The sequence below is a fragment of the Polypterus senegalus genome, chromosome 6 (genome assembly GCF_016835505.1).
Source record: "Polypterus senegalus isolate Bchr_013 chromosome 6, ASM1683550v1, whole genome shotgun sequence".
NCBI lineage: Eukaryota > Metazoa > Chordata > Cladistia > Polypteriformes > Polypteridae > Polypterus > Polypterus senegalus.
Window position 1 is genome coordinate 54,748,986 of NC_053159.1, and position 25,901 is coordinate 54,774,886.

At 37.8% G+C, this 25,901-nt stretch overlaps 1 protein-coding gene across 1 annotated transcript in view; it reads right to left on the bottom strand.

Annotated features, from left to right (window-relative positions):
- LOC120531044 (transmembrane protein 52-like) overlaps positions 1 to 24,486 on the bottom strand; it is a 121,053-nt gene extending 96,567 nt beyond the window's left edge. The window contains exons 1-2 of the mRNA XM_039756023.1: positions 24,384 to 24,486; positions 24,117 to 24,154 (exon numbers count right to left, since the gene is read on the bottom strand). Of these exons, the coding sequence (XP_039611957.1) occupies positions 24,117 to 24,154; positions 24,384 to 24,458 (113 nt within the window). The 5' untranslated portion in view covers positions 24,459 to 24,486. The remainder of the gene's footprint in view (positions 1 to 24,116; positions 24,155 to 24,383) is intronic.
- Between the last annotated feature and the right edge of the window lie 1,415 nt (positions 24,487 to 25,901).

Here is a 25,901-nt window from a genome sequence, read left to right on the forward strand (position 1 = left end):
ACATTTTAAAAATAACATAACATGATTGTTAATGTAATTGTTTTGTCACTGTTATGAGTGTTGCTGTCATATATATATATATATATATATATATATATATATATACACACTGCTCACAAAAATTAAAGGAACACTTTAAAGAAACACATTAGATACATCAGATCTCAATATGAAGTTGGATATCTATACAAATAACGACAGGGCAATGTCTTAGGAACAAAAGGATGCCAAGTCTTTTAATGGAAATAAAAGTTTTCTGCCTACAGAGGGCTCAATTGTGTAGACACCCTAAAATCAGAGTGCAATAAAGATGTGGCAGGCTAGTCCATTTTTTCAAAAACTTAATTTCTGCTACTCAAAATGCTTTTCAGTATCTTGTGTGGCCCCCACGAGCTTGTATGCATGCTTGACAACGTTGGGGCATGCTCCTAATGAGACGACGGATGGTGTCTTGTGGCATTTCCTCCCAGATCTGTATGAGGGCATCCCTGAGCTGTTGTACAGTCTGAGGAGCAACCTGGCGGTGCCTAATGGACCGAAACATAATGTCCCACAGATGTTCTATTGGGTTTAAGTCAGGGGATCGTGAAGGCCATTCAATTGTTTCAATTCCTTCATCCTCCAGGTACTGCCTGCATACTCTTGCCACATGAGGCCGGGCATTGTCGTGCATTAGGAGGAAACCAGGACCTACTGCACCAGCGTAGGGTCTGACAATGGGTTCAAGGATTTCATCTCGATACCTTATGGTAGTCAGAGCACCATTTCCTACGCAGTAGATGTCTGTGCGTCCCTCCATGGATATGCCTCCCCAGACCATCACTGACCCACCACCAAACCTGTCATGTTGAACGACGTTGCAGGCAGCATATCGTTCTCCTTGTCTTCTCCAGATTCTTTCACGTCTATCACAGCTGCTCAGGGTGAACCTGCTCTCGTCTGTAAAAAGTACAGGCCGCCAGTGGCGGACTTGCTAATTCTGGTGTTCTTGAGCAAATTCCAGTCGAGCTCCACGGTGCTGGGCAGTGAGCACAGGGCCCACTACAGGACGTCAGGCCCTCAGGCCATCTTCATGAAGTCTGTTCCTGATTGTTTGGGTAGAGACATTCACACCAGTGGCCCTCTGGAGGTCATTCTGTAGGGCACGAGCAGTGCTCAGCCTGTTCCGCCTTGCACAAAGGAGCAGGTATCGGTCCTGCTGATGGGTTGAGGACCTTCTACGGCCCTGTCCAGCTCTCCGAGAACAGCAGCCAGTCTCCTGAAATCTCCTCCATGTTCTGGAGATTGTGCTGGGAGACACATTAAACCTTCTTGCTGCAGCACGTGTGGATGTGCCATCCTGGAGAAGTTGGACAACCTGTGCAACTTCTGTAGGGTTAAGGAATCGCCTCATACTGCCAGTAGAGATGATTACTCAAGCCAAAACTAGCACGAGTGGAAAACCAGCCAAAAAAGATCAAGAGGGAGAAACTTGAAATGACCGCCACATGTTAAACCAGTCCTGTTTTGAGGGTTTTCTAATTGTTGCCACTTTAGTGCACCTGTCGTTAAGTCCATGAACACCAATACAGCTGAAAGTGATTAATAATGACCTTAGCTGCTTAACCAACCAGAAAATTATCAGACAGGTTTAATTGATTTCATGCCAGGCCCAATAAAAAAAGTGTTCTTTTAATTTTTGTGAGCAGTGTATATATATATATATATATACACACACAAACACACACAAATGCACACAGACACACACATATAAACATATATACATATAAACATATCTACATATACACATATTTACACATACACATATCTATATATATACATATACACATCTACATATATATACATATATACACATATACACATACATATATAAATATACACATACATACATACACACACACATATACAGTATATAATCAATAAAATGACAACGGTGCCCAAATTTATGCACCTACCTGATTTTGTTTGAACAATTATTGCACACTTTCTGTAAATCCAATAAACTTCATTTCACTTCTCAAATATCAATGTGTGTGTCTCCTATATGATATATTTAACTGACATTTTTTATCGTAACAACCAACGATTTATACAGGAAAATAATGACTATTAACAAGGTTGCCCAAACTTTTGCATCACACTGTATATAAATATACACACAGACACATATATACATATATATACAGATCTACATATATATATATATATACACATATATATATATATATATATATATATATATATATATATATATATATATATATATATATATATATGGCTCTATCTCAGTTAAACGTGGCTCTATCTCAGTTCACACCCAAAATTTGGATACGCTATGTGGACGACACATTTGTCATAATAAAAAATGATCAGCTGAATGAGTTCTACAACCACATCAACTCAATATTCCCGGCAATCCAATTCACAGTGGAGAAAGAAATTAACCGACACATCAGCTTCCAGGACATCTACATTGAAAGTTGTAATGACGCCATCCTGACTACTAGTGTTTACCGTAAAGAATGCTACGCAGACAAGATATTACATTTCGCCAGCAACCACCCAATATCTCATAAACGGAGCTGTGTTAAAACTCTATTCAGAAGAGTCCACACCCATTGTAATACGAAGGAAACAAAAATGAAAGAGAGACGCTATCTCTTCCACCTTTTCACTTCAAACGGATACTCAAAAACATTAATTAATCGAAGCCTACACAGAACAGGCCAAAACCTCAACAAACAATTGACTTGAATCAGAACCCCCACCCCACCTGGCACTCACTCCCTTCTCACCACAATGTGTCTGAAGGTGCCGCACGCATCCTGGCCAAGTCAGGTGTCAGAATACAAAAACACAAACCCATGAACAATCTGCGCACGGTCTTCTTTAATGCTAAAAACAAGAAATCGACAGCAGAAACACGAAATGCAGTGTACAGCATTCCATGCAGTTCGTGCTCAGCGTTATACATTGGACAAACTTCAAAAAGAATCGCAACACGTATACAGGAACACCGCAACACTGTCAGAAGAAAGGACTCACTATCATTGTTCTATACGCATACTAAATCAACAGGACATACATTTAATTGGGACGATGTACAAGTAAAATTTAAAGCCAAAAAGTAGCAGAGAGCTGGCTGAATCCTGGTTATCAAATGAGAACACCATCAACAGACACTTGGACATAAATCCAGCATATGCAAACTTAAGAAGAATGTATCTATACTAATAAAAGGCAAAGCCCTCACTGACTGACTGACTCACTGACTCACTCACTGACTCATCACTAATTCTCCAACTTCCCGTATAGGTAGAAGGCTGAAATTTGGCAGGCTCATTCCTTACAGCTTCCTTACAAAAGTGGGCAGGTTTCATTTAGAAATTCTACGCGTAATGGTCATAACTAGAAGCTATTTTTCTGCATATACTGTAATGGAGTTGAGCTCGAAAGCCGTGGGGGGAGCAGAGTTTCATGTGACATTATCACGCCTCCTACGTAATCACACAGTACGTAGAAAACCAGGAAGAGCTCCAAAAACCGCTGAGGAAAACATACATTATATAATTAAGAAGGCAGCAAAACAATTAGAAGCGAGCGAGTGACATATAAAACCATATTCAGCGGCTCACGTGAACTGACGCAGTGCGCAGACAAAAAGCAACAGTTCCAAAGAGTGCTTAAAAAAAATGAATTACACTGCTAAGCTCAAATAAACAAACCACACGCCGTGGCGCAACAGTAGAGGCTTCGCCTCTATTGCCGGCATCCGAGGTTCGATACCCGAGAGGGGATGCACTGAGTATGTACGCGTGCTTTACAATTCATTTTAGCCTCGCATCCCCTTGGTTTGAGACGTATGAAAAATATGTGGTTAACGCAGAAAGACAGATCACCAATTGAAGCTTTATGAATAATGGATACTTTATTCGCGATCAATGATTGTTTTGGAAAAGCCATACTCAGTGTATTCATTAGATGAACGGTAAAAAAGTAAGAGCGAGGGAGGGTAACTTATTGAGGCACGCAGGCAAAACCACAATAGCACGCGGGCTCTATGTACTGTAGTGCGAGTCAACTCAATCTGAATTGAGCTATCACATTTGAAAAAATATATCTTTTCAAGTTCTATTTAGTCCATATGTGTCAAACTCAAGGCCCGCAGGCCACATCCGGCCCTGCGTGTAATTATATCCGCCCGAGATCATTTTATATATAACTGTTATTAATGGCCCGGGGATATGAAGTGCTGGTAACACAATAAACTACAGATCCCATAATGCAGCGCTTCAGCTGCCTTGCCAACACTTACGCGTTAATCAAGTCTAGCTTATGATGCTGCAAGTTATTGCGAAGCTAGCCCACACGATGCCAAAGAGAAAAGGTGATTCTGAACATAGAGCCTTTAAAAACCGATGGGAGGCTGAGTATATGTTTACTGACATTGCCGGTAAACCCGTGTGTCTCATTTGTGGAGCTAATGTGGCTGTAATTACAGAATTTAATCTAAAACGGCACTATGAGACAAAACATCAAGATAACCTGAAAGACCTGAATGCAATGCACAAGATACAGAAAGCAGAAGAGTTAAAGAAGAATCTGACACTTCAGCAGACGTTTTACCGTGCAAAATCACAAAGTGATTTCAAGTGAAGCTACTTTTATGGCAGACACAAATGCACCAGTGCAACTTGCCCCACTTTCCCTGTTGCCAAGTAATGTTGAACCAAGTCGGCACTATGGTGTTCCCAAATATGCACTTTGCTGATAAACTGAGCGCACTGCGCACTGAGTTTGCACGGCGCTTTGGTGACTTTGAAGAACAAAAAAAGAATTTTGAGTTGTTTCGCAACCCATTTGCCGTCGATGTGGAAACTGCACCTGTGCAGATTCAGATGGAGGTGATTGAGCTGCAGTGTAATGGCACACTGAAGGCAAAGTACGATACTGCACGGCCGCACAGTTTATTCACTCCATTCCCGCAAAAATGCTCCAGCTCCGTCTACATGCGCCTCGAACCTTGTGCATGTTTGGTAGCACATATCTGTGTGAGAAGCTCTTCTCAGTCATGAAGACTAACAAAACAGCACACAGGAGTCGCCTCACTGATGAGCACCTGCAGTCCATCCTGAGAATCTCCACAACACAGAACCTCACACCAAACATAAACGAACTTGTTGCCAAAAAAGATGCCAGGCGTCCAGCTCTGATAAAATTATATAAGAGCAAAGACAACTGAATGATTTGATTTGTTATTGCTGAAAAGAACAAATTTTATTTATATTTCCAGGTTTTGTTATGCACCATGTTCATATTTGAATTTGTATAATTTTGACAGGATATATTTTATGGAGAGCAAAATCTTTTGGGATATTTAAAATTTAAGTTTATTTTTATATAAAATTACATAAGAGTAAAGAAATTTGAATGTTTGTTCTTTTAACGTTTACTTTATTTCTAACTTGTATAATTTAGACAGGATATATTTTTATGGAGAGCAAAATATTATAAGTTATTTAAGGTTTGAGTTGATTTATTCCGGAATAATATTCTGTCAACTAAATAAAAATTCCTTCTATTTAAAATTTCAATAGAACTTGAACAGATACAATAGTTCATAATATCCAGGCAGACTTGCATGTAAAAGCGGGAGTCATTCGTTTTAACAAAGTGTATTGCACTGATACGAAATAGCCTGCCCATTTAATTATTTAGGAATGGATAAATAAATTAAGATTTTGTACAAATAATGTTTTTCATTTTTCTTACTTCATGGATTCTGGCACCCCCAGCAACAGTTGCTCGCACCCCAAAGACTGTATGTATATGTATATATATATATATATATATATATATATATATATATATGTAAATATGTATGTGTGTGTATATGTATATATGTAGATATGTATGTATATATATATATGTTTATATATATGTGTGTGTGTATGTATATATATATATGTGTGTATATATATGTGTGTGTATGTATATATATGTGTGTATATATGTGTGTGTATGTATATATATATGTTTATATGTGTGTATATATATATATATATATGTTTATATGTGTATATATATATGTATATATATATATATGACAGCAACACTCATTCCTCACAACAGTGACAAAACAATTACATTGACAATCATGTTACGTTATTTTCAAAATGTTTCCTTTTCTTTTTCATTGCTTCTTTAACACACTACTTCTCCGCTGCGAAGTGCGGGTATTTTGCTATATATATCCATCCATTATCCAACCCGCTGAATCCGAACACAGGGTCACGGGGGTCTGCTGGAGCCAATCCCAGCCAACACAGGGCACAAGGCAGGAACCAATTCTGGGCAGGGTGCCAACCCACCACAATGTACAGTACATTGTGCAAAAAAAAAATAATGTGCACACAAGTATTAATACAGGTTTGCATTGCCCCATAAAGTTATAGTTTTCAAAGGGGGTGGCACTAATGAAGAGAAGGAATCACATCGCATGACAGATGCAGTCAGAATATAGAGCCTTTTTATTGAACAAAGTTTGCAAACAACTTAAACTATAATTTTGACAACATATTTTCAACCATCCAAAGAGGCATTTATACTTAGTAAAATAGCCAGAGATGCTTGTCAAAAGTTGTATTGCACTGAACATGTCTTAGAAAAATAATAAATAGTAAATATTTTTTGTAAACCAACTACACTTTGTTAATGTTAACAATCTCTGTCCACTGACACGTTAAAGTGACTTTTTAAAAAACTTCACCATCATTAAACTGCATAATATTTAAACTAATAAATAATAACAATAAAATAAATAATAGTGCAACTTCCAGTAATAATACTATTACTTCAAAGACTTCAAGCCCAGGTGCATTACACAGTATTCACCAAATTAAAATAAAATAAAACAAAACAAGTGCAACTTTGTGATGACATCTTAACCAACTGAACCATCATTAAGGCAAACTGCATTAATATGGACCTTGCTTCAAGCTAAGCTATATACATAAATAATAAACATGTAAATTGCATTTATAATACTATTTGTGGTATAGCCCTACAGAAGCATATTAGGGCCACAGTGAAGAAAAAAATACTATATGTCGAGAATAAAGTCAACATGTTGACTTTATTCTCAACATTTCCACTTTAATCTCAACGCTTATGTTGAGATTAAAGTCGACATTTCTACTTTATTCTCGCCGTTTATGTCAAGATTAAATTTGACATTTCCACTTTATTCTCATAGTTTATTTTGTCATTAAAGTAGAATGTCATAAACTAAACTTCATCCTAAAATCAATGTTTAATTTACTAAATTTTCTCAAACCCAGTCATAAGTTATGTAGCTCATTAAATGCTTTGTGTTAAGTGTTCCCCGACCCAGTTGTTAATCGCTACAAGCTTCTTAAACTGACTTCCTCTTGCACTAAGGAGGCGCAGGCAGCAATCGCCGCACAGAATACATTCACTTCATGATATTCCTGCTCTCTCAAAATGTAGAATGCTAAGATAATTTTTCATGATTAAATGCATTAAAGCAGGTATTAAACATGTATGGTAGTGTGGCAGTAGTGCTGCTCCCTCGGACTAAGGGGTCCCCAGGTGTATGTTCAGTGTAAAGAACTTTATGGCATGTGTGATGAGGCTCCAAAACACTTGATGTATGAATGGGTATCACACAGGTTTAACTTAAATATTATGTAAATATTGGGTTCGTGATCTGGTGGTCAGAGACACGAACATACAATTCAATGGATGTTCTTCCGAGCAGGCTTTCTTTATTGTATGCATGCTGTCTCTGTCTGAAGTACCAAACCCCCAGTTCCTATCCTTCCTTTTTCTTTCTCCACATAACCAATCACCACACGATAAATGTCTTTGAGAAATTAAAACTAGTTATAAACTTAGACCACAGAGTGTTAAGATCTTTAAAAAAAATCTTTGTTATACATGTTTAATTAAGCCATCCATTCAGGGATGCACCCATCCCAGAAAGCATTGTGGGCGAGGCAGGAGCAAACCCTGAACAGTGCACCAGCACATCACAGGGTGAATATAAGCAATACAGTACATAAACACTAGCATGGTCAATATAGCATAAAAAACCCCACATCATACACGGCTTAGAAACACCGAGTAAACCCACATAAAAAAAGCAAATTCAAGGCAGAAAACACCCAGGACCCACTTGCTGCGAAGCAACACTGAACCCTCCACGCCAATGTATCTATCTATCTAGATATCTACCCCCAATGATTAATACATGCTTTAATGCATTTCATCATGAAAATAATATCAAGTATTTATTTTAGCATTCTAAATGTTCAGAGAGCAGGAATATCATGAAATTAATGTATTCTGTGCAGTGATCGCTGCCTACGCCTCCTCTTAGTGCAAGAGGAAGTCAGTTTAAGAAGCACGTAATGATTAACATGGCTAAGGGAACACTTAACACAAAGCATTTAATGTGCTACATAACTTTTGACAGGTTTTGAGAAAAATCTAGTAAATTAAATAATTTTAAGATGAAGTTTAGTTTACGATGTTCTACTTTAATGACAAATTGCGAAAATAAAGTCAACATGTCGACTTTAATCTTGACATAAACGACGAGAATAAAGTCAACATGTCGACTTTATTCTCATCAGAAGCATCAAGATTAAAGTGGAAATGTTGAAAATAAATTCAACACGTTGTCATACCATTACACAGTACCCAGGTACATTACAAAGTATTGAGAAAAAAATAAAACAAGTACAGCTTGGCTTGCAGTATTATCCAATAGTATAGAAACAGTAGTCACACATTTTAACATAATGGTCCACATCTGACCTTTTAAAATCAAAGTATCTCCAGACAACAGACATGGCTCCTTTTTTCGGCAAAAGTTCTTCTGTGTCATCACAGATTCAGTTTCAGAATGTCCATTTTCACTGTTCAATACCTCCACTAACGCATGTACTCCGTTGCATGCTTATTTAGCGGTGCAGCAGTGAAAAAGGTCCCTGCCTTAAACAGTTTCCCGCTGTGCCATGTTCTGAACGTTGTTTAGGCTATTTAAACCAGTGTTGCGGTATTAGAAAAATCCGTATCATAACAAAAATAAAAAATGTTTTTTGGAATGAACCGGTGTACCAGTCAGCACTAGTAGATATGTGTGCCATTTTCAGTATTGTGTAAAAAACTGCACTAAAAAAGGCAAAAGTCCATGATTTGAACCGTAACTGACACTCCCTCACAATACAGGTAATGTGCCTCACTCGGGACTTTGTGAGCAACCACTCATTCGACATAAAGTCAAACCAACAGTATCCAATGATTTTCCGGAGAGACACAGTACCAAAGGAGTCCAGTCTTCGTCTCAGGTCACTGGATAGCGTCCATGTCTCGCAACCATATAGCAAGACAGGAAGCACCAGGACTCTAAAGACTCGGACGTTCATCCTTTTGCATAAATATCGGGAGTGCCACACACCCCCCCCCATGCTCTCCCAATCCGTTTACTGACTTCATAGGAAGAGTCACCAGAGACATGAATGTCACTGCCAAGGTAAGTAAAACTCTCGGCAAGGTCGACACTCTCTCCGCAAACAGACACACTGCTGATGGCTGTGCCCAAGAGGTCATTAAAGGCCTGGATCTTGGCGAATATCAGCAGAATTTCTTTGCAGCCTTTGTCCATTTTCGCAAAGCGTTCGACTTAGTTGATCGAGCTGCCCTGTGGGACATCCTGAGGGTTCACGGGATCCCCTTGAGGTTGCTGGATATCATGGCCGGCCTGTACACTGGTACTGTGAGTGCTGTGTAGAGTGGAGGCAGAACTTCTGTGTTGTTCCCAGTTGATTCTGGGGTTCATCAGGAGTGTGTTGGGCAAGGCCGTGGGGTCCAGCAGCTGTGGGGCATCTGTTGGTGCAGAAAGATTCACGGATCTTGACTTTGCTGACGATGCTGTGATCTTTGCAGAGTCAATGGAGGCTCTGATTGGGAAATTCGTAAGACTGAGGAAGGAGTTTGAGTGTCTGGGTTTGTGAGTGCCCTGGATACAAAAAACCAAGATCCAGGCCTTTATTAACCCTGAATGAAATTATTTATGTTACAACTGTACACATAGACAAGGGCACAAATAACACTAACAGCATGTATAAAAAATAAGCATGTAAAATAAAAATATAAATAGAATATAAATATCAAAATAAGGTACAATAAATCATCATTCACTAAGCACTACAGGTACATGTTAATGAAATACAAGAAATGCTATGCATATGGGTATCTCACAAAATCCCTAGTGTACTACACAGTAAAAGCATACTGAGCTTGATGTATTTCATATAATAATATTGAAAGTTAAATGAAAATACTGCACATTCTGAGAACAGAAAGTTATTCACTTGAGAAGAATGGACAAGTTATTGCACATCAAAGTAGCTGAAAATGTACTGAGATATCCATCAGAGAAAAAGGAAAAAGCTTATAGTGTGGGTGATTGATGGCTGTGGGGAGGAAGGATTTCCTGTGTCATTCAGTAGAGCACTTTGCTAGTCAGTCTACTACTGAAAACACTCCTCTCTCCAACCACAACTCAATGAATTGGGTGATTAGCGTTTTAAATAAATGAAACCTAGACATTCTGTGATCTGCCACAGTTTCCAAGTTGTTCAGTTTCTCTCTTACCACAGTGCCAGCATTCTGATTTAGTTTGTTTAGCCTCTTAATGTCTGCTGCTTTCATGTTGCTCCCTCAGCACACCACAGTGAAAAAATAGCACTGGCAACCACACATTCATAAACCATCTGCAGCATACTGATGCAGACCCTGAAAGATCTGAATCTTTGTAGGAAAAAATATATCTACTTTAACCCTTCGTATATATTGCCAGTGTTCATGCAGACACTCCTCTGGGAATGCCAGAATATCCAACTGGTGTCAAATTACTTTTCTCATGCCATAATCTGCTGAAGGAGTTATGCTATTCTGTCAGTTGTTCATTCAGGAAGGGATATAACATTTTCATCATTTTGTCAGAATTTCCTGTTTATTAAATACTGCATCTGGGATCAGTATTTCTGACAGGACATATACATGACTTGATTTTAGGATTGGATGCTCTGCTCTAGCCTCAAAGCTTTAATCCTTCACATTACACCTGCTCTTTTTCAAGTTAGTTTCAGAGCATTAACTCTGAAACCCCCAGTAACGGGAAGTGGGAAATCCTCATCCCATTCCAAAAAGCAGGATTAGCAAGTTTTCCAAATCTTTGCCCTCACAGATCACGTAATTATGTTTCAATCTGTTTCAGAAACACAGGTACACAGGTTTGGTCAAATCCAGGTTTTCTGGAATGTTATTTACCCAATTTCAGTAATTTGTGATGTACTTTAAGGGGATGACGCACTGATCCTGATTTTTGTAATGAGAATCCTGAAGTTTACACACGTGTGCTCACCTCTTATTAGGTGCAAGTATACTATGTGAAAATGCATAACTGGACTTTTTTTATTGATAATGTTGTTAAGTTCCTGTGGTGGGCTGGTGCCCTGCCCGGGGTTTGTTTACTGCCTTGCGCCCTGTGTTGGCTGGGATTGGCTCCAGCAGACCTCCGTGACCCTGTAGTTAGGATATAGCGGGTTGGATATTGGATGGATGGATGGATGTTGTTATGGTGTATAAATTCTACATCTTATTCTGTATTATATTTTGCTCAATCCCAACAAGATGAATTAAGTTGTAGGAGGCATTATAATAAAAAAGACATATCATCTTCCTTATACCTCACTTTTATAACAGTTGTTCATAGCTTAGTGCTAATTTGGTTTACAGCCTGGGAAAGGAAGCCTGAGCTGATACCTCAGGCTATTGATTACTTTACGGATGGACATCTGGGACATCAATTGGGTTTACAGCCTGGGAAAGGAAAACTGATGCAATATCAAAGAACTTCATTACCTGGGGAGCAAAATTCATCCATCATATTGACAGCCAGCCAATCAGGTGCATGGAACATTCATGTGTTGTGAAGCCACGGCATGAAACTTTATAATAAATATGCCTCATTTTGAAAGCAACGTCAGAAGAAGAAGAGAAACAGTGACGACAGAAGAGCAACGTCAGGGAATAAAACAAAGACACGTATGATCAGTTTTCATCCCATCGTCAGTTAACAGTATTAATAAATAATAAATAATAAATCAAACGCCGCCTGGGACTTTCATCCTTGACATCACTGATTCCTTTAAGTAAGCTTTTTTAAAGACTATTTTATCCAGACTTTACTATCAAACTTATTTTCTATTACTTATTATTGTTCTTTAATAAATTGCAACTTGTTTTCATATTTCTATGCTTTGTCTTAATGTCTAGAGTGATTGAAGTAATAAGGTATATTTCTAAGAGCACCTGAAGTAGCTAGAGATTTTGCCATTTAGCTTTGTGCTGCAGGGTTTTAAGGCTGAAAGTGAGGGCGCCACTCAATAGTTAGGGACAGTACGAGAAGAAGGTGTTCTTGGCTGATAAATGGCCTATAGTCAAGGATACTGAGTCTTTGTTTGTTTTAATATTTTCTTGGAGACCAAAAGTAATATTTAGTTCTGAGGTCTATTTAAAACATCGTATGTTGTTTGTGGTGATAATAAATAAGTCTCTTGATGTGCTGAGAGAGTGACAAGTTGTGTTATACTTAAAGCATTTGTGTGGTGGGTTTTAAGTGCTAAAAGTTAGCCAACTGTGTGTGTCATTCGTGGGGCACTGTTGTGGTTAGGGTCTGAGTGTATGTGTATCTATGTATGCGTGTGTGTTATTATTTAGGGAGCAGGAGTAGACCAATCCAATAACGAACTTGACAAAGAAAAGGGTAAATAGATGATAACACAGATGTTAAATTCATTTCTTAAAAGAAGAACTCAAGAATGTCAAATGGCCAAATTCATTCTGAGCTACAGGCATTTTTTTTTTAATATTCAACTTTTATTAATAAAAGTTTCATGAAAAAGTTGGTTTTCTTTATGTTTGATAAACAGTAAGAACAAAGCTGAACTGCATTTTCAGGTCACAATTTATTTTGAATTTGTTTAACTTGCTATACAATTTTTATGAACTACTAGGCTATAGATCCTGAAAGTATTTGAAAAGTACTCTTATAGTAGTCAGAATACATTACACTTTCTGAGTATTCATTCAGAATACAAATCTGAATATATTAAGGACTGTATTTAGTAGCTAAATACTTTTTAGAGTATCCTGCCCAACACTGATCTAGACTGTGTCCAATACACCATCTCCTGTGCTTACTTATTTTTCAACAAACATGATGTTGTGTGAGTGCAAATTGAGCAGCATACAAGTTTTATTCAGCTCAGCTAAAGACTTACAACATCTTCTGTCATCATCACTCCCAGAAGCAAGAATCTTTAAGGCATAGTGATCATCTAACTAAAATCATAATGCACCTTTTATAAGCGGATGCAGAGGAAGCAAGAAGATATCACTTAAAAGCAACGTGCTATGCATCTTTAGATAATAGATGTGTTTCTTGAAGAAAACCTATGTTCACTTTATGCTTCAGTAGAAGATCGTTAACACTCCATCTCTTCTGAGGGGTAGACAGTGCTCCAAAATTCCAAGAAAGAATATTAAGATTCTCCATTATAAGCCATTATAACATAGAAAAGAGAAAGCCACAGTAAAAAATAGAAAGTCAATGAGCAAAATTGATAAGAATGCAAGGCAGCAGAACAGTACAGACATAACAAAGTCTATCATCATCTATCTCCAAATACCCACCTCTCCTATACCCCATTCAACCCTAATAAACAAACAAATGTTTTTGGCTCAAGGCAAAACCAAGGAAAGTGCAGGACGAGAACCACATAAGCGATCCCCCACCACCAACTCCCAACCATGACACAGCAGAATACAATAACAGTCACATAAAACGAATATTATAACAGCATTCTAAACTTAGCTATGGTAGTGCTGTTCACAAATAAGTATTGGGACTGTGCAAACCAGTCAGAAAGATCAGGTCCCAGTCAATAGAAAGATATCATAGTCAGCTTGGGATTTAAAACAAGGTGCTGTGATCCAGCATGCATTAGGCAGACATTGGCAGGATACAGAAGAAAAGCTTGAATGCTGACTTCCCTGGATTTTTTCATGACTGGATACATTGCCTCATTATCTTACACTGCCTATGCACTGTAATTGGGGAAAAAAATAATCTTGCCACCTTCGGCGGTAGCAGACTTTGTCTTCTTTGCTTCTCTTAAGACAGTCTGCTGGTCAGAGTACCCTAGGAACTAGTGGTGCAACGGATCACTGTTGATTCGTGATCCAAACTGATTCCTGTCCACGGTTCGGTACGCACGTGATCCGAAGATCCGAGAAAAAAAAGTTCCACTGTATTGTGCGCGTGTCTGTCGCGCACTCTCTCAACCTCTCTCACGTTAACTCGGTAGCTCTCGTGGACTGAACTGCAATTAAACTTCTCTCACGCACTCTCTCTCTAGCGCACTAACTCAACCCCTCTCGCACATTTTCGTTCAACTTTTGGCTGGTTTGCCACTTTATACGCATGGTCATGGCCAGCGGTAGTAGTTCAAGCAGAGGAGCTCGACAAACCTCCAGCATAATTTAAGTCTCATGTGTGGGAGCATTTTGGCTTCCCTGTTAAATATATTAATGGGAAAAGGGTGGTGGATAAAAACCCTATGAGACTGGCAATACGTCGGGCAAGGCCACTCATTTAAAACGGCACCACCCTGATGTGACAGGACCCAAGACGATAGCTACGCAACAACCAAAAATATCCGTGGCATTTAAGCAGCCCTTTGCTGCCCAATCAGATCAGACTAAAGCTATTACAAAAGCTATTGGTGTGTTTGTTGCTGCAGACATTAGGCCATATTCTGTTGTGCAAAACAAGGGGTTTAAACATATGATACACGTGCTTGAGCCACGCTATGATATTCCGTCGCGCACTCACTTCAGTGACAATATCGTCCCAAGTATGTATGAGCAGGAAAAGTCAAACGTTATGGCTGAACTGTCCCAGGCATCTTCTGTGGCCCTCACTATAGACGGGTGGACCTCCAGGGCAGCAGGAAGCTATGTGACTGTGACCACTCATTACATCACAGCGGAGTGGGAGATATGAAGCCCTATACTGGCACTTCAGTGCCTATCGAGGTGCTGTAACTATGTCCCCTGCTGTTGAGATCTACACTTTCCCCAGACAATGTAGACATCCTTATGTTTTTAAAAAAAAATTGAAATTATAAGTTCAGGTCTGCTTTGCTTTCTTTCTTCTTTTTTGATGATGTGGACATAAGCTAATTTTTATTTCTCTCTCCATGTTCAAAGTAAGAAGCAATGATGCCTTAAATTGCATTTAAAGTTGTTTTTTTATTGTGTCCACATTAAAGGAAATAGTTATCATGCCCTATATTGCACCTTAATTTGTATTTATATAATTGAGTGGAATGAGTCTTGAGTTGAATGTTTTTTAATGAGCAAAAAATACTTAACTAAATAAATGGAGAATTAAATTTGTCGTCTTTTTTTTTTTGATGATCCGAAAATTGATCCGATCCGTGACTTAAAACAAACCATGATTTTTTGGATCCGTTGCACCACTACTATGAACTTTATGATCATGAGTGATTTATGGACTAAATTAGCCTTCTCTCTGTAAATCCAGTAGGCCCTTATTTCATTCAGGCTTGACATTGGGAAGATGTGAGAACCAGAGGTGTCAATGCATCTCAAGATACTGCAGCATGTCACCCTTCTCTGTGTTTGAAGGGATACCCAGGATTCTAAGATTGTCCTTTCTGGCTCCGTCTTCTTGTTCTGTTAGTTTAAGCCGCAAACCAGCCATGTTGGCGCGTAGAGAGATGTCTGGGTCATGACACTCCAGTAGGCCCCAAAAACCTTCAAAGTGTTTAGAGAGCTTGTTCTGCTTGACCTTCAAAGAATTAAATATGAAAAACTTTTCTTTTAATGAAACATGAAGTAGTTTGATTTGTTCCTTCAAAGAGTTTTTAAATAATTAAAAAGGAAAACTGATTAGGCTCAGCCGCCTTGGCTCAAATTTGAACTTAAAAAAATACTTCTTCGTAGGGTTAGAAGTCAATGATTCAGGAGGAATTCTTATTCACGAAAGCATCACTCTGAGCAGCTAAGTTATAGTCTTGATTACTATAATAATAGTAATATGGGCATAGAGGACTAAAGACCAGCTAGTGTGCGGCCATTCCCCAGTGAGCACCTCATGGACTCAAGACAGCTACTGTTTTGAATAGTAGAAAAAAAACAGAAATTGGGAAATTACATTGCTGCCTTTTTATGATAAGTACAAATAATTTACCTAAAATTTTCTGAAAGAACGAAAAAGGTGGAATTGTTTGGGAAAACCTTTGATGTGTGTTACTGTTAGCATGTCTATCGAGGTGATCACCATCGATCAAAGAACTGTCACTTACCAAGTGGTTTCCATGCCCGGAGATGCCACCTGCCTTTTACATTCTCAGTGTTACATATTGCACGGCCATATCAGGCTCAATCTTGATATGTGGAGGAACATTGTGTTTTATGTATTGAATGACTGGGACAGGTTCAAGGTGTGGACTGATGACGGTACAGGAGATAATTATACTACACAGGGGCACTATAGGAGTGAAATGCTTAAGCCCTTCACCTATGCTTCTGCATGTGAGTTGATGGCTGCCGCTGAATTGTTCGATTGTCGCTTTCAAGTGTACTGAAATGGCCAAATATTTTACACCTTTGGAGAACCGCCAATGCCTCTTAAACATCAGATTAACTGGTGATAATTTGAGTAGTGGACACTTTGATGTTTATGAATGTTTCAACTCAAAAGCTGGATGTGAAGTTATCAATGAAGCCGGCTGTATTCTTGCAATGTTTGACAGATGCCAAATGTCACTTCAACACAAGTCCTGCGAATACTAACGTAATTGAAACAAACCATGAAACAGGCAAATCCACAACTTCATAGAGACGCTGTCGCTGAATACTCGCAGGCAATTCCACAAGTTCATAGACACGCTTCCGCTACATATTCGCAGGCAAATCCACAAGTTAATACTGGGAATGCATGTTAAACATCTTAGATGCACAAGTAGCGATTTGGGTAGTGAACACTTCAATGAATGAAACCTATTATCTTTACAACGGTTGACAAACACGGAATGTAACTTGAACACAACACATCCTCCAAATACGAACCTGATTGAAAGAAATAATGATATTCAAATCCTTGATGACAGCAACACTTATAACAATGACAAAACAATTCCATTCACAATCATGTTACATTATTTTTAAAATGTTTCCTTTTCTTTTTCATAACTTCTTTAACACACTACTTCTCTGCTGCAAAGCGCGGGTATTTTGCTAGTTTTAAATGTTTGTCTCCCTTTTTTCAATGTTTTCTCTCTCAAAACAGAAATATCATATTGTTTTTGTTCTTAACATCAGCCTTTTTATATATATATTGCATACCAGGGATTTTTCCTGTCTTACATCCAAACCTGCTGTGGTAAGGCTCCAGGTTTCATGTGATCCTGCTCTAGATAAACAGGTTTAGATAATGTATATATTGTTCTTAATCTCAGATGCTGTCTCTGTCCTTTTATGCCTGTCATATTCCTATTACCTGCTCTTGCTCTGCTCATTAATGGGTTTATTGTCCTTTATGTTGGGCTATTCAAGTCTCACTGCCCCTACCCTTGACACTACATGCTTGTTTTTCTTTGCTTCCCTCAAAACAGCTAGGTAGAGACTGCACACTGATTCAAGCCTAAGAGCCATGTTCTTCCTAAGCCCCTATGATTTTCATGAGAAAATATTTTAAAAATTATAAAATTGTATAAAATTGTTCATATTCAGTATCTAGTTTTGATCATGCTTGTTTTTATCAGACAAAAATAAAAACAGATAGTAAACCATGTAGTGTAGTAAGCTTCCACTAACATTAAACTTATATCCAAATCTGTTAAGTGTACAGTTCTGTCTGATTGTGACTCAAAACTAAACTCCGTAGGAGCTCCATGCCATAATTACTAAAATTAAAACTGAAACTAATAGATATAAAAATAAAATAGAAATGTCTTTCCCCGTAATCTTGTGGTTAGGATATAGTGGTTTGGATAATAGATGGATGGATGTCTTTGTGAAAAAAAAACTAAACTAAAACTAAAAATACACGATGAAAGTTTCCAAGTAAGGTCAGAAAAAATACAGAAATAAAAACTATTATAAAAAGGCAAAACTATAATAAACTTCGTGCTTAGGACGTGTTTCAAGAATCATAGTCAAGAAATAGTGTGGAAAAAACTATAAAAAGGAACGTGTAACCTGAGCCAAAGTCATAAATCACATTAAAAAATTGGGGCAAAAATATTTCTTAACTAGGAACTCACAAACAACAAAAAATAAATGTAATGGTCTTTTGGGTTAAATTCAATCAAAGACAAGTAGTAAGTGCACAATGCGACCTTTACATTGTCACACACATGTGCCTTGGGGACAGCTTAAAGGCTCTGGTGGTGGCAATTCCTCACTAGTCCACAGGGTGGCACTGTATTCTAAGGCCTCTTCTATTCCACCCTCTACAGACCAGATAACTGACAACCTCACCACCACTGATGTTACATCTGCTGTCCGTCCACCTGGACTTAACTCTTCCTGCCTGGCTTGTATTTAACCAGATGTGTTACCATCTTGGATTGTCTGATCCGAGACTTCCATCCTTAGTGATGTTCTTATGCTGAAAAGCAGCAGTTAATTTTACCTTTACATTATATAGGTTCACTATGTTGCCGCAAATCTTTATATTTGTCTTGTCCTGTCAACATGCTGCATACTTCTGGTTGAAAACAACATAGCAATATTCACATATGCTTTTCAGGCTATGCTCTTAAGAAAAAGAAAATGGCGCTGCAGGAGAAAAATACTTATTTTCAACCTTGTTAAAAACATATCAAGTGTGAAAACAAATGTGGCCATGAGATTCTTTGATCTCTAAAACTCCTAAAACACAGTCAAAACATTTTTTATAGTGTGACACGAGTCTCTGTTTTGCTCCCGAAAGAAGACACTGAGGACAAAGGCTTTAAGAAAACCAACAAGACATCATGGACCAGAAAGTGCAAACTAATTTAGCTTGAGCAGAAACACTCAAGAATAAAACTGAATAAAAAAAATTCACATGCACAATCATTCCCAGTCACGCACACCACTCACGCCCACATCAAGTGTATTCCCAGCCCCAGTCTCATTCTCACACAAGATCTGACACTGTTTTTAAATAAAGGGGGGAGGGGTGTTGTGGAAGCATGAACTGAAAAAAAAAATGCAAAATTTTACAAGTACTATAAATTTACACCGGCTGTTACAGACGCAAATCAAATGTATGTTTTATTGTATAACTAGCCAACCCGCGGCGTAGCATACGCTGCATAATTATTTATTGATGTGTGAACACTTCCTGAAAGACACAGTTGTTCAGTGGAGTGTGATATTAAATGTGCGTTTAGATATCTCTGCAGTCGGGACGTTTTCGAACAAATAGTGCATTGAAAGACCTGTGTGGAATGCGTTTGTTCAGTGGAGTGTGTGTTTAAATGTGCTTTGAGATATTTCTGGAGAGTGAAGGTTTTTGAGCAAATGTTGCATTGAAATTCCGACGTGAAATGTGTTTGTTAATGTTTTTCAGTAAGAGGATAGTGGGAAGGTGATGTCACATCAGCGTGGCTGCAGACAAATGTTTGTGTTGAATGGATTTGCACATGGTTGAGGAGATCCATCTCAGCCGTGAAGTCCTTGTTACAAAATGTGCAACTGAAGGTGTGAGTGGAATGAGTTTGCAGGTTCTTCTTGAGAGCGCGAGTTGTTTTGAAGCACTGCTGGCAATGTTCACATTGCATCATTCGTTCAGTGGAGTCAGAAGTGCACATGCCTCAAGAGCGACGGTGGACGCGGAAGGAGGGTTATAGTTGGCGGGCGAGGCTCTGTCATACGTATCCCATGACGCGGAAGGAGGGTTAGATTTGGCGGGCGGGGCTCTGTCGAGCGTATCCCATGGTCTTACAGTTGGCGGGCGGGGCTCTGTTAAAGTTGGTGGACGGGGCTCTGTGAGTTGGCGGGCGTGGCTCTCTGTCTTGAGTGTGTCTTGCGTGCCCTTAGTGAATTATATATATATAGATATTAATAATAAGAGCAGCTCACTACTCAAGAGGCAGAGGCCTGGTCTGGAAGGCAGCCAGTATTGAACCAGCAAAGTCTTGATTAGGAGTCAACAGTTCTTACCACTGCACCACCCAAAAAGTCATGTCATTGACTTACCCTATGGCAACTTTTTTTTCTTCGGTTATATTCTTGAATAAAAGTGCACTTCTTTTGTTATACTTGTATCTTTTGTAAAAGTGCTTATTTGATATTTGGACTTTAGGCTTCACACATTATATACTTCATGTCTACATTTTGTCAACTATTACTAAAATATGAAAAACATTTCTGTTTTAACAATGTGAGCTGCTTTTATTATTACTATTATACAATAAAAACATAGATCTGATTTGAGTCTGTAACAGCCTGTATAAATGTATGGTACATGTAAAGGTTAGCTTTTTTTTTTAATTCAGTTTTATTCTTTCAGTTGCGTTCACGTTTGCCCCGATCTGACACTGTTAGATTTCAAATAAAGACGTGCTCTAACAGAGGTGAACTTGGATGAGGACGAGGGTTCTACATCAGAGAAAGAGAAGAAAAGCACCCCCCACCCAACCCCAAAAGAAACGTCCACTCACATATAAGAACAATGCAGCTGCACCAGGCGTGAAGGCGAAAGATGGCACCGTTTGGATGCACCAAGAGGTCGGGCGTCATCCTGCCAGTTAGTCTGCCCGACACCTGTCCTCCAATGAAGCAGCATGGTTTACAGAGCTCACCAACGTATTGTGCAAAGTCCTGTTTGTGATTATGTTTTGTGATGGTCTTTACATAATAAACATTTATATGTTACTTATATAAAAGCCAGATCAAATGTTATTTACCTTAATTAACTTAATTATCTTCCTACAGCGTAAAGTCACAAGTAAACTGCAGAGCTTCCTGTGTTTGATCGACACGGAAATGCTGACACAGTATATGTGTACTGAAGTGACTTCTGCTTATAGTGGCTGCATCAGTTGTGTGGCAGGAAATAAATCTTCATTGGATTCTCCTTGAGCACACCAGAATATTTTCTGAAAACATTACCCACATGAAAAGTTGGACCTCATACTTAAAGTAAAGGGAGTTCAGGGCACAGTGCAAAGATGAGTGACAAATCGGTTAAAACATAGAAAGCAAAGGATTTGGGAGTGAGGAGCATTATCAGAATTAGATGATCTTAAACGTTGTATAACTCAGGGGTCCGTGCTAGAGTCACTGCTATTCCTAACATATAAATACACTTAAGTGACTTGATCTGGATTGTGTTAAGAAATTTTGTAGTAACTTAAAGAAAACTTGAGTTAACCGATACAAATAGCTCCATCTGCTGAATGTCACTTATTACAACAAGTCTGAGCAAGCCTCTTAATGTAATCAGATCAGTATTACTAGACCAGAGTGGATAACAAAGGAATGATCTTAAGTAAACTAGGTTAATTTGCACAACAGAGTCAAGAAACATTGCTCCAATTAGAATACAGATAAATGTTATAATATTTAACACGCATTTCTCTGTAATCTTATCTAAAGGTCCCAAAAATTTAAAACAGATTAAAAGTCTTCAACAAAAATTTATTTGTAAAGTAAAAAAAAAAACATTTAAGAAATCTTACTGAGAGCAAAATAAATAGTATTAATTATTATTATCTAATTGTTTCCTTGGTAACTGTGCTAGGCACACATGTTACAGGCTGTCCATGCTAATCATTCAGTTATAGAGACATTTTACATATAGAAGGTTTTTTCCTAAAAGCAAGAATATGAATAACAAGCTGGTTAAGTTAGCAAATTATACCAAGCTAGATGGGAAGACAGATTGTCTAATCACTTGAATCATAACAGAGAGACTACAGAAGAATACACAATGGCAGGTATGAAACTTGAAAATAAACCTTATGAGAAGGACCTAGAAGTCATAATTAACTCATCACCATCTTCATCCAGATTGTGTTTAGAAACCACTAAGAAGCTTGAATAGAATATCTGGTTATTATAGCACAATGTGTACAGTATAAGACAAAGGAGGTTCTGCTTAAAGCATAATGAGAACTCATGTGAGGAGCGAGAAGGCTGATTCTTAGTATAAGAGGTATGAGCTATGAGGAGAGAGTGAAGAAATTGAACCTTTTCAGTTTAAGTAAGAAGAGATTAAGAGGGTCTTAAAAAAGGATTAAGCAGGCTGGCAATGGCTAAAGCTATTATAGTGCACCGGCCTCATACATGTTAAGTGTACTTAATAAATTGAAATGAATCGAAATTAGTTGAACTGAATTGAAATTCTGGTTCATACCCCTCAATATTGTTCAAACCCCCACATACTCTAAACTGGATTAAGCAGGCTTATAATAGGAGTATGTGAATTTCCCCTTGGTTAATAAAGTATCTGTCTGTCTACCTAGTAGTTAAATTATTAGTTTTTGTAAAATTCTGAATGGTGCTTTAGTGTTAAGTATATAGGTTTTGTGTTTTATTATACGATGTTTAGTGTTATTATTGAATTTTATAATCACAAATAGTTTAAAAGAGTTTGTGTGTGAATATTAGGGTAAACCTGCATCAGTCACCAAAATCGAGTGAGGGAAAATCTCAAAAATTTCAAAGCACGCTTAAAGTTTGCTACAAAAACATACTGTAATTGTTTTTTTTTTTTTTTAATTAAATAAAGCTTTAGCCTGAAAGGCAATTAACTAGATAGGTTGGGAGCATGAGTTGATAGCACATTGCAACACTCACCACACCACCTGGATTGGGACCCGAGTGCAGCAGGTGATACCTCAGCACCACACTAGAACAGTGTGAGGTTTTTACAGTGGCTGGAGTGCCAATCCTGCCACCAACCACAAAGTTTTCCCTGTAAGTTGGAGGACCTGCTTTCAGGGCAGGATGTATGTTAATTTCATACTTAGGATGAAGTAACAACAGGTTAAGGGCTTTGCTCAAGGGCCGAATGGAGTAGAGTCACTTCTGGTGTTTACAGGATTCGAACTGGCAACATTCCGATTGCCAGAGAAGATCCCTCACCTCAAGGCCACCACTCTGCCAAATTAACTAAATAGTAAAGAATAAAACATTAATATTTTATTTGGAGGTGTATCCTTTCGGAATTCTTTCTGTGAAGCACAGTACAATATTACAAGTAGACAAATAATAAAAGGAAGACATTATTCTTCTGATGCAGTAAGGCAAAGCCTTCATCAGAACAGCAGAACCAAAGATTAAATGGTTTCTAAATATTAAAACAGTCATCCCTTAGTGGCTTAGTACCTTCCACTTCTTTTGGCAGAACTGACAAGCTGAAACTTGAAAAAGCTGCAACACATCTGCTACAAAATACAGACAACCTGCAAAGTGTATTAATTTTGATTTCTTGCTACGTAGCTGCTTCTTGTTGATATGAATACTTATCTTTCTTTCTATTTGCTGAGCATCAACTATTCTAATAAAGGTCATCAGGAGCTGGAGCCAGTGGCAGCATCAGTTTTGAGGTTGGAATTAAAACTGTACAGTCCAGCACACCCGCATTTTTTTTCTTTCCTAATATATTATGGGATGTGGGATCTTAAGTACAAACATCAGCTGGATAAAAAATAGAATTATAATTTTTAAATCAGTAGAATTTTAAAACTAAAAGGGTCTAAAGGTCCATTGCAAAGCTCAGTATCTGTCTTGCTAAAGTTGCTCTGGAAGTGAAACTACACACTACCACCAGATCTTGTTTTTCTTGTCTCACAAGTTTGTCACAATGTGAATACTAATTTAGATTCTCTAAATATTACTGTTCATGAAGTCTGCACTTTCACCTGTTTTTCTAATGTTCTCCAAAACTAAGAAAATGTTACATTAAATAAAGTAAAATACATAAATATACTTACTGAGACGAGTAACAGTTTTGGGCTTCTGCTACGAAAATCTTGAAAAAAAAAAGAAAAAATGTGTTTACATGTGTATGCATATCCATCCGTTTATCTAAATATCTATATGCAAGTTATACATACAGAAAGACAGATTCTCGAGATTAATAATGTCATTACTAACACATTACATCAAACAAACAAGAAGGACAACAAATAATAATTAAGTCTGAGTTAGATAAGCAGTATATCAAAATACCTGACAAAAATGCGTTGCTGCTAACTAACCTGTAACGCCAACACGCCCAATGTTGCCCAAGCCTCCATGCTGTTCAACAGCAGCTCGTTGTTTCCCGAGCACATCGCACACGCGCTTATTTCCGGCTACAGCACGTCGAATGGGGTGGGGTTTGCACATATGGGAGACGTCTGAGACGTTTTAACATTTATCCAGCCCTTTTTGAATGCGAAATTTCAAAAGGCATATATCGTTTCTTTTCAATTTTCTATCACCATTTTCACAATTGAAATGCCCCTATAAAAGTTTAATATATTTTTTAAATATTTAATATTAACATTTTGAATTTTGATATCAACGAATTGAAATTTGATATTAGCATTTTTAACTTTGATATCGAACGCAGATTTTTGAAGTTTTCAAGTTAGACAGTCATTTAAAGCGTTTACGTTGCGGTTTTACTTCAATTAAAGGTGCAGAATAAAGGGAATAAAACGGGTAGAACTCCCAGAACACAAGTATTTTTGAGATAATTCAAAATTGATATCAAATATCTGAATTTTGATACTTTTGATGTACTTTTTAAAAATGTGAAAACGGCATTTTAAAATTTGATATCAACATTTAGAAATTTGATATCGTGGCTGCAAAATGTGATAATCAAATGGTTAAACGATGACATCTAACTCGGGAAACTGATACAAACGTTTAAATTTTTATGTCAGATTTTTGGAAATTTGATATCAGCTTTCAATAACCGGATATCATCACTTAAAAAAACTGATAGATTTGGAGCACCGGTCTTTTTTATGGAAAGAGCAACAATAAAACGGCTTGTCATATCTACTGAAACTCTGAAAGCTTTATTGTTTCATGTACAGGGGCGCGATGTCAGACGTTGATCATTTTCTTCTTCAGAAACAGAGAAAGTGTGCAGCCTTTCAGCGAGTAGTTTATCAGGGAACTTATGTTGAAAGAGAGACTGCAGCGATCGACTGTTTACTTACGGATGTTCAGAGAATTCAAAAGTTTATTAGGGACACTGCGGAAGCCTTAACTGAAAGTCTCGTTGAGCCGAGGAATTACATTAAAAAGTTGGTACGACGCTGGGAAAATTGCATGGCAAACGAAGGTGACTGTGTAGAAAAGTGATGTAATTTGTTTTTGAAAATCTTAATAAATATAGTTTAAAAAAGTGCTGAATCGTTTTGAACGTCCCTCGTATACCCGTGGAATGGCTGCTAATGCTGATATAATAGGTATAATTCAGGTATTATTTTATTTAAGCCCGAATCTCTCCTTAAATTGTATTTCTATTGCATTCGATGTCGTAAAATAAGTTAACGTTGTGTAGCATTGTTTTCAAATGGACATGATAATACTTTAATTAAACAGGATGCCATGATGGTATTAAAATATTGTGTTGTGCTAGTTTCATACTATCGCAGGGCACAACTGCTGTAGATGTGCTCATCTCATACTTTATGCTTTGTAATTCTTTAGATAGATAGATAGATAGATAGATAGATAGATAGATAGATAGATAGATAGATAGATAGATAGATAGA